A 9578-nucleotide genomic window follows, 5' to 3' on the forward strand; every position below is an offset into this window, starting at 1 on the left:
AAGAAGGAAAAATCTGAAAGCTAAGAAGAAACATAATGAGAGGCACGGAACAAAGGGTAACAGGTTTTGTCAACTGTTGGGATGGTGTCCCTAGTTGTGGTGCTCACACAGTCAGCACAGTCTGTTCAGCTGTGTCAAAGAAGGAGTTAGTCTCCAAACACAGGCAACTGGGAAACACTTCAGATCACCCTTCAGCTTAAATATCTTGAGCTATTTGCTCAAGCCAGTGCCACTGTTACACTGTGGAGTAAAAGTTCTGGACTATTAAGTGTCCAATTAGAGTTATTGTTTTCCAGAAAATTTCTCCAGATCGTGTTAGTTCTGACACCAGGCTTATGTACAGAGTGTCTCAGGGTTTGATGTGACCTCTTCTCTTTGGTGCTGATTATTAGCTTTAGATGTCTCCAAAGGCTCTCCCTAATCAGGAATATATGTAGGGAATAAAAAGAAGCCACTTTAACCACTTATGAAGAGTTGATATGAAACACTCCATACTGCTGACCATATAATTTCTAAGTTTATGGAAAACTGCAAATAAATACTACAAAGTTACAGACAGATAAGCAATTTGATGGCTCTGTTTCACTGAAAAAAAGAAAAAGAAGTGTAACAGACTAAACCATAAATAATGTCCTAACATGCCTCATCAGTTTAATATTCTGGTAGTCTTACACTGTTGCACATAAAACATGAAGAAAAGTTACATATGATCAAAAGAGACTCCTCTGGCTTTAAATATAGAGGAGTACGTGCTTTTGCAAGGAGGAAATCTTATGTTAAGAGTGTGCTTCATCAAAAAGCAAGTAGCTGGAGAGCTCTAAATCCCAGACACCTCATCCGACAGAAGTGCTGTACAGTACTGGATCCCACCCTGCTCCACCCACAGCCCTCCCTACTCTTTGTGTTCTCCAATACACAGTCGTGACACCAGACTTGTAAAAACTCTCTTCTCTGTCACTCAGCATGATCCACACTGTTTGACTTCTTTATATATGAATATCAACATGAATTTCTAAGTACAATTTAAGCCACTGTACTTACTTTTCTATCTTTGCAGGGTGGGGACTAAACATTACACAAAACTCACCACATTCAGAAAGTCCTAAAGTTAAATTGTGTTAAACAGCTCTGAAGGTAGAACATACAGGAGCACACAAGCATTCAAGATCTGAAATAAAGCATCCCTTCTTGTTCAAAATTCTGCTTCCCCTTCAAGTCATGTCATTCTTAATATGAGCACACCTGTAACTTTTAGTTAGTTTCACAAGTCTAGAAAATTGAATTTGTTAGAATGAACCAAATACTCTGGAAAGCAAAAGGTACTTAGTTGTGGCATCCCAAGATCTTTGGTCAACTATCTAGCAGCACTTGGACTCCTTGATGCTTAAGGGCCAAAAGCAGAACTGAGCTGTACTGGATACTGCACTAACAGAGCAAAAAACAGTCTTTGTCAAAAGGATGAGACAGATATTAAAAGTGCCATCATTAGAAGTTTACAGTAACAACAAATTAAACTCCCTAATGAAGTAATGAAAAGTCCCAAGTGTTTCCAAAACAAGGATGACATAATTTCTTTCCATCCATCAGACAAGAAACACAAAAGATATTTTCCACTGTTGCTTTAGTGCACTTGCCCTACTGCATGACCTTCTTCAACACAGAATCTATCTTCCAAAATTTTATGTGAAAGTTTTACCTCTTTATACACAATGCCATCTGAACTCTGCACTTTTCAGGCAGCACTAGATGTATTTGCAGAACATTCAGCCTCCATATGAATCTTTCCCAGAAATGTGCTAAAACTAGAGGAAAACTTTACTTTTGAAAACTATGATGTCATCTCCTTTTCTAGCAAGTGCCTTTCACAACCTACTTCAGCACATCCTTTCCACAACGCACAGTACGTCGCTTGCAGATGGTTTTGGGAACTGCTACTCAAAACTTTGATTTAGGAGACATCCCTTTAATACATCACATATATAGAAAAGGGATATGCATAGCAAGGAGATGACTGCTCACGGCACACGTAACACATAAATCTCAAAACACAGCACCAGGGCATTACTGGAAAGTAACTCTTCACTGCCAGTGAAGTTCCCTGCTGGCCGCAGCGGTGTGCTGGCCACACGTGAGGAGACCAGGAGATGTGCATTGCCGGGTATGTCCCCTTTTCCACACCGGTTCCCTTATTTTACCGAGCCTCCGGCACAGGTTTCCCGGGAGGTTCTGGCCACTCGGCGCTGCGCGGGCTGGAGGCAGCCGGGCGCCTCCCGGGGCGGCCCCGCGTGCAGCACGGGGCGCTCCGGGACCCGGCGGGGCTCCCCCCGGCACCCCGCGCCCGGTGCGCCCCGCGGGAGCCCGGGCACGCCGACGGGCGGGCGGGCCGGGCCGCGCTGTCCCGAGCAGGGACCAGAGGAGGGGCAAGCGGCCGCTCGCCGGGGCAGTCCCGCCCGCGGTCCGGAGCGCTCCCCCGTGGCCAGGACCTCACCCCTGGCACCCCCCTCGCCCTGCTCCTCACCTCCAGACCTGCCCCAGCTGCAGGATGTGGACGAGCGACTGCAGGAGCCAGATGCAGAAGGCGCAGGACGCGGACCGGCCGCCGCCGGCGCGGGGACCGGCGGCGCCGCTGCCGGCGGCGTTGCTACTGCCGTTGCTGCTGCTGTTGGTGGCGTTGCCCTTGCTGGCGGTGGACGCCTGTCTCTGCGGCGTGCTGGGGCGAGCGGCGTCGATGTCCGCGGCCGCGGAGCCGCTGCTCACCAGCAGCTTGCTCTCGGCGGCGGGGCAGTGCCCGGCGGCGGCGGCGGCGCTCTCCTCGGTGCTGAAGTCGTGCGCGAACCAGCGGAAGCTGAAGACCTGCACGGAGAGGGAGCCCAGCAGCACGAAGAACAGGGTGAGCCCGAACCACCAGCGCTGGCCCCGCAGGTAGTAGTCGACCGCCAGCCAGATGTCGGTGCCCACGTCCGCGAAGTACACGGCCAGGGCGGCCAGGATCCAGAGGCAGTCCCACAGCGAGTAGCGCCGCTGCTCCCTGCCCAGCCGCAGGCACAAGGAGGACGAGCCCCCGCCCGAGCCCCGGGAGCCCCCGCCACCGCCCCCTCCGCCGTCTCCTCTGCCGCCGCTGCAGCAGCAGCAGCAGCACCGGGAGCCGCCGCCCGAGCCGTCCCCGCCGCCGCCGCCGCTGCAGCACCCGCCCCCGGGCGCCTCATCGTCGTCGCTGCCGCCGCCCGGCCCGGCGCCGGCGGGCAGCCCCGGGGCCAGCGCCTGCACGGAGCCCGAGTGCTCGGAGTTCTGCAGCGGCGTGAACGCAACCTCGCCGCCCTTCTTCATCTTCCGCCTCCCGTCCGACTTCGCGGCCATGATGCCTCCCTCAGCCCCGCCGGAGAGCGAGCGGGAGCAGCGAGCGCTCCTTTATCCCGCGCCTCCTCCTGCTCCTCCTCCTCCGCCTCCTGACTCCTGCCTCCCGCCCTCCGCCGCCGCGGACCCGCCGCTGCCCGCGTCCCCTGTCCCCGCTCCGCGCAGGGCTGCGCGCCCGCGGGCGGCTCCTCCGCGGCGGCCGCGTCCGCAGCGCCGCCTGTCTGCGGGGAGCCGCGCTCGGCCCGCCCGCCCCGCCGCCGCCTCCGCGGGGGCCGGCGGTGCCGGGGCCACCGCCGCCGCTACCGCTCGAGCCGGGAGCAGGCAGGGCTGCGCTGCCCGGAGCAGCGCATCCCTCACCCGCCTCCCCGCCCGCCTCCGCCCGCGCCCGCCGCCGCCACCACCCAGCTGACTGACGCCGGGAAAGAGGATGACCTCATCCCTCTTCCCTCGCTGCCACCGCCCCCCGCCCGGCACCGGCACCGGCACTGGCGCAGGGGCGGGGAAGGGGGCGCTCGGCGGCCGGGAGGGGAGGGCAGGGCGCGGCGCTGCCCCGAGGGTGCGGAGCGCGGGGGGAGGCGGTGTCTCGGCTGCCCGGCCCGGGGAGGTGGGCACGGCGGCGGCGAGGGAACGGGTCGGCGGGGAGAGGAGGGGTGTGGCCGGCGCCCCCCGGGGCCGGGGCCGCGGGAGCAGGGTGGGCGCGGCGCTGCCGCCGGCTCCGCTGCCGGTCTCCGCTGTCCTTCGAACAGTTTGGGTCTGTCCCGGCGCGGGGGTGGAGTGGCGGAACGCGGGTGGATGCGGACGGGGCGGCCAGGAGGGCGGGGGTGCCCCCGGGCTTCTCCCTGCGAGCGGGCATTCTCGGGCTGGGGGGAGCCGCCGCTGCTGCCGCCCCAGCGCGGTGACGGGGGGCAGCCGCGGGCGGCGATGCCCCTCCGTGACCGGCCCGCCCCGCGGAGCCGCGCCGAGCGCCCGGCCCGGAGAGACCCGCGCGGGGCGGCGGCCCAGCCCCGGCAGTCCCGGCCGTCCCGTAGGAAGCGCTGCCGACGCTCCCCTAACTTTGTGAAACGCTCCTGCGAGATGCAGTTCTCGGGTTGTGCCGTGACTCACGCTGCCTCAGAGGCGTTCGGGGGAAGGTGAGGAGACACCGTTTTATTCCGCCACCTGGAGAAATCGTATTTTAGGCGTAAAATTCACCAGGCGAACTCACGACGCCTTTCACGGCTCCCCGCCCCTTTGCTCGCAGCCCCGGCTGCTCACGGAGCGCTCCTCAGCGCTCACCCGGGTGTTTCGGCAGCAGAGCTGGCTCCGCCGCCTGTTCCCGACTCGGAGCGGGGGAGCAGCCGAGGTCGGGAGCCGCCGTCCCGGGCGGAGCCGGGGCCGCTCTCCGCCGCGGAGCACAGACTGCCCCGGGCGGCCCGCGGAGCCCGGCGGGGGACACAAGTGAGAGGCAGCTCCCCGGTCACGGGAGGCCAGCGCCATCCGGCCTCCGAGAGTCACGCGGGAATCGCAGGGCTCGGGCTGTGGCGGGGTGGGGGCGCGTCTATCGCCCACCCTTGACCTTTCCGCCCTCTCTGCCCTCCCGCATCTTCAGCCACACGGGATGAGCAACTAATTGACCTCTTCACCTTTTAAAAGATATTTTTTTAAGCCTCTGGAATATTTTATGAGCGTGCCCTCTCCCTTCTTAAAATAGTGCAGTGAGTTCGTCCAACCACGTTGCTGGAATATCTTAATAGGAATGGCAGTGAGACTGATAGGGTAGTGTTACATTAAGCTCTGTGACTAAATATAGTCCCTTTAACTTCATTAATTAAACAGAAGAAGTCATATGGACAGCTGAGAAATCTGCCTTCTAACTCTTAAATGTACATGGTAAGTATAAAATTGCCTTTAGGAAATTAGCTTTTACTGATATATACCACAGCTTTCAAGAAAAGACTGCAGCATGCATTACAGTATTCAGAGTGCTGAGCACACAAAAATCAAACTTTGGAAGGTGAAAAGCACACATGAAACTAATTTGACTAGTTATTTTGCATGTTATCACACAAGAGTCTTTTAATTACATTGTCACATAATGGTTCTTAAATAATACACATTTGCTATGCAGTCTCTGTTACAATGGTATAACTGTATTTTACTTCTATTCCTTTTAGAACCCTGTATTTTATTCTCATTACAATCCACATGATATTTCTTGCTGAGACTTGTAATACAAATTGCTTCTTTCTCAAGGTATCTTTTAATAATTCAGTCAGCACCTATATATAATACAATATATTCACTTAAAGTCCCTTTCAACCCAAACCATTCTATGATTCATTCTATGATTCCAGGATTACCTAGTGAGCAGAGAAGGCTCTTAATGATAAAGCTAATTTAGCTACAAGTTTGTGGTTTATAACCAACAAGTTTTCAGTGTTTCTCTATTTCATAGAATGGTTTGGGTTTGAAGGGACTTTAAAGATCATGCAGTTCCATTCCCCTGCTGTGGCCAGGGACACCTTCCACTTGACCCATCCAAATGGTGCTTGAAAACCACTACCAGGGATGAGGTGGAAGCCTCCCCAACCTTTCTGGGGAACAATCTGTTCCAGTGCCGGTGCCTCGCCACCCTCACAGTAATCAGGTTTCTTCCCTGACATCTCATCTAAACCTGTCCTCTGTCAGTTTGAAGCCATAACCACATGTCCCATCCCTACATGCCCTTGTAAAAAGTCCCTTTCCAGCTTTCCTGTGGGCTTGTTTAGGTAGTGGAAGGTGCCATAAGGTTTCCCCAGAGCCTTCTGATAGTTATGTTTTCAATAAAAATGGTTTAGTGTACACTTTAAGTTACTTTAGTTGAGTCTGTTCGACATATACCGGTCTAAAAGATGCCACAAACTTATAATGGAGATTATAGTGTGATACATGAGTGACAGTAGGGGAACAACTGTGCTCCTAGAGCTGAAATCCTAACCTAAATTGCTTGGGCTGCAGGTGGGGTAAGAGAGTAACTCAAAGGTGTCAGATTTAAGAAGGAGAGAATAAAATGGAGGAGAGCAAGGTCCAACATACTAAACGGGCAGAAGCTGGCTCTGAGCAATGCAGGAGATATTTAAGAACATAAATAGCATCAGTCTCACTGTACATCATCTTCAGAAGCCATGGAGTCCTGCTTCAGCCTACTCCACTGCTTGCCATTGGAAAAGGTCACTGCTGGGGCCAAGTGTCCCTACATCCTTCCTTCCCTGCTCCATATGTGTGACAAATTTTCTGGTGTATTTACCCTGAACCACTTCAATAAAGGATAGGATTTCATAGAACTAGGAGCTGACCCACCCTCCAGGAGGATTTCAGTTCACCCCAGTGGGCTCAGACCTGTACATCTGAAAGTGTTCAGTTTGCAAGACAATTTGTTGGGGGTGGTGGGACAGCTTTACGTTATATATTTACATTCTCCTCTCTGAACCTCTCCTCTCTGAACCTCTCCTCGAATCTCCTCTCCTCCTTTTTTGCCTTTTTTTTTTTTGGTTGGTTATGTTTGCTCTGTTTGGATTCAGCTACTGTTGTTTTTGAGAGGAAATATTTTTTCCCACTGATTTTCATATTAACAATAGCTGTCTGTTACAAGAAAGGCAGTGCAAGAGATGAACATTTAAACTTAAATTAAAGGCTGTTTGATACTTGATAAGAGGAATGTCTTCTGGTTTGTTTTCTCACTTTAAAGATAACAAATGAAAAGGATCCCAAATAATAATAATAATAACAACAGAACCAAATTTCCTCTCTGTTAGACTGGCATAACTTCTGTGGAGCTGTATCAAGGCCAGAAGTGTTTGTATACACACAGTGTACAAACCAGCATGCATTCAGCAAGCCAGTGTTGTTACTAAACCTCAGAAATTATTAATTACAAAATATAATTGAAGGACAAAAATGAGATCTCAGACATAAATACATATTTCATGAAGCAAATACAGACAACCAAGTACATTCATTTCTCATGTAAAGCTAGTTTTTCTCCGAAGGAGATTTCATTCATGGCTTCCTTTTTCTCCTCCTTTCTTTAAAGAAAAAAAAATATGGGTACCACTGCTTTTGCATTGTTCTGAGTAACAACTATTTCCCTTTTTTGCTCCTTAGAACCTTTACTCTTTAAATTCTTCGAAGTAGGTCTACTTTAGGAATACTTTTTGTGTGTGTGTATGTCCTTCTGTTTGTTTCACTGTAGACCATTATCAACTCAAACCTAAATGTCCAGGAAACAAGTTTCCAATCTCTTTATCTTTAAAGTATGTTTTAGTTCTTCACATCCTAACAATGATGTTTTTCCATCTCTTCTTTAGTTATGTTGCACAGGCTGGCCTTCAAAATACACTCAAACTTTTGCTCATGTATCTCTCATTTTGTCAGTAGAGTATCATTCTACTCTCTCTATAGGTCTAATCAATTTTTGCACGCACCCTTCAAAATTATTCAAAAATCTATTTTCTTTTGTTTGGCAGTACTTCTGGCAATTGCAGTCTGGTGCTTTAGTTTCTGCACTTTTTTCTAGTTCAGACCAACTGAAGCACTAGAATAAGCTCATTGTACCTGGTTTTGACACCCTCTGAAAGCATTTTGTACAAAAGCCTGTCTTTCTTTCTCTAGTCAGTCCTTTAGGGAGTAGTTCTGCATCAAGGAGTTGTGCATAATCCTGCTGTCCTGGCAGAGCTTGCAATGCTGAGCAGAGCTCCTGAGCAGCTCCTCTTAGAAACCAAGGAAGTCCTAAGTCATAAAGAGTTCCTTCCTTCCTTCCTTCCTTCCTTCCTTCCTTCCTTCCTTCCTTCCTTCCTTCCTTCCTTCCTTCCTTCCTTCCTTCCTTCCTTCCTTCCTTCCTTCCTTCCTTCCTTCCTTCCTTCCTTCCTTCCTTCCTTCCTTCCTTCCTTCCTTCCTTCCTTCCTTCCTTCCTTCCTTCCTTCCTTCCTTCCTTCCTTCCTTCCTTCCTTCCTTCCTTCCTTCCTTCCTTCCTTCCTTCCTTCCTTCCTTCCTTCCTTCCTTCCTTCCTTCCTTCCTTCCTTCCTTCCTTCCTTCCTTCCTTCCTTCCTTCCTTCCTTCCTTCCTTCCTTCCTTCCTTCCTTCCTTCCTTCCTTCCTTCCTTCCTTCCTTCCTTCCTTCCTGCCTGCCTTCCTGCCTGCCTTCCTGCCTGCCTTCCTGCCTGCCTTCCTGCCTTCCTGCCTTCCTGCCTTCCTGCCTTCCTGCCTTCCTGCCTTCCTTCCTGCCTTCCTTCCTGCCTGCCTTCCTGCCTGCCTTCCTGCCTGCCTTCCTGCCTGCCTTCCTGCCTGCCTTCCTGCCTGCCTTCCTGCCTGCCTTCCTTCCTGCCTTCCTTCCTGCCTTCCTGCCTTCCTGCCTTCCTGCCTTCCTGCCTTCCTGCCTTCCTGCCTTCCTGCCTGCCTTCCTGCCTGCCTGCCTGCCTTCCTGCCTGCCTTCCTGCCTGCCTTCCTGCCTGCCTGCCTGCCTGCCTTCCTTCCTGCCTTCCTGCCTTCCTTCCTGCCTTCCTGCCTTCCTTCCTGCCTTCCTTCCTGCCTTCCTTCCTTCCTGCCTTCCTTCCTGCCTTCCTTCCTGCCTTCCTTCCTGCCTTCCTGCCTGCCTTCCTGCCTGCCTGCCTTCCTGCCTGCCTGCCTTCCTGCCTGCCTTCCTGCCTTCCTTCCTTCCTTCTTCCCTTCCCTTCCCTTCCCTTCCCTTCCCTTCCCTTCCCTTCCCTTCCCTTCCCCTTCCTTCCCTTCCCTTCCTCTTCCCTTCCCTTCCCTTCCCTTCCCTTCCTCCTTCCCTTCCCTTCCCTTCCCTTCCCTTCCCTTCCCTTCCTTCCCTTCTCCTTCCCTTCCCTTCCCTTCCCTTCCCTTCTCCTTCTCCTTCCCTTCCCTTCCCTCTTCCCTTCCCTTCCTTCTTCCCTTCCCTTCCTTCCCTTCCTCTTCCCTTCCCTTCCCTTTCCTTCCCTTCCCTTCCCTTCCCTTCCCTTCCCTTCCCTTCCCTTCCCTTCCTTCCCTTCCCTTCCATTCCCTTCCCTTCCTTCCCTTCCCTTCCTTCCCTTCCCTTCCTTCCCTTCCCTTCCCTTCCCTTCCCTTCCCTTCCCTTCCCTTCCCCTTCCCTTCCCTTCCCTTCCCTTCCCTTCCCTTCCCTTCCCTTCCCTTCCCTTCCCTTCCCTTCCCTTCCCTTCCCTTCCCTTCCCTTCCCTTCCCTTCCCTTCCCTTCCCTTCCCTTCCCTT

At 52.8% G+C, this 9578-nt stretch overlaps 1 protein-coding gene across 1 annotated transcript in view; it reads right to left on the reverse strand.

The window, feature by feature from the left end:
• The window catches only part of XKR4 (XK related 4), a 214934-nt gene extending 211577 nt beyond the window's left edge, over nucleotides 1–3357 (reverse strand). Inside the window, exon 1 of the mRNA XM_063393999.1 lies at nucleotides 2519–3357. Coding sequence (XP_063250069.1) covers nucleotides 2519–3357 — 839 coding nt within the window. The remainder of the gene's footprint in view (nucleotides 1–2518) is intronic.
• Between the last annotated feature and the right edge of the window lie 6221 nt (nucleotides 3358–9578).

The sequence above is a fragment of the Prinia subflava genome, chromosome 1 (assembly GCF_021018805.1).
Source record: "Prinia subflava isolate CZ2003 ecotype Zambia chromosome 1, Cam_Psub_1.2, whole genome shotgun sequence".
Taxonomy (NCBI): domain Eukaryota; kingdom Metazoa; phylum Chordata; class Aves; order Passeriformes; family Cisticolidae; genus Prinia; species Prinia subflava.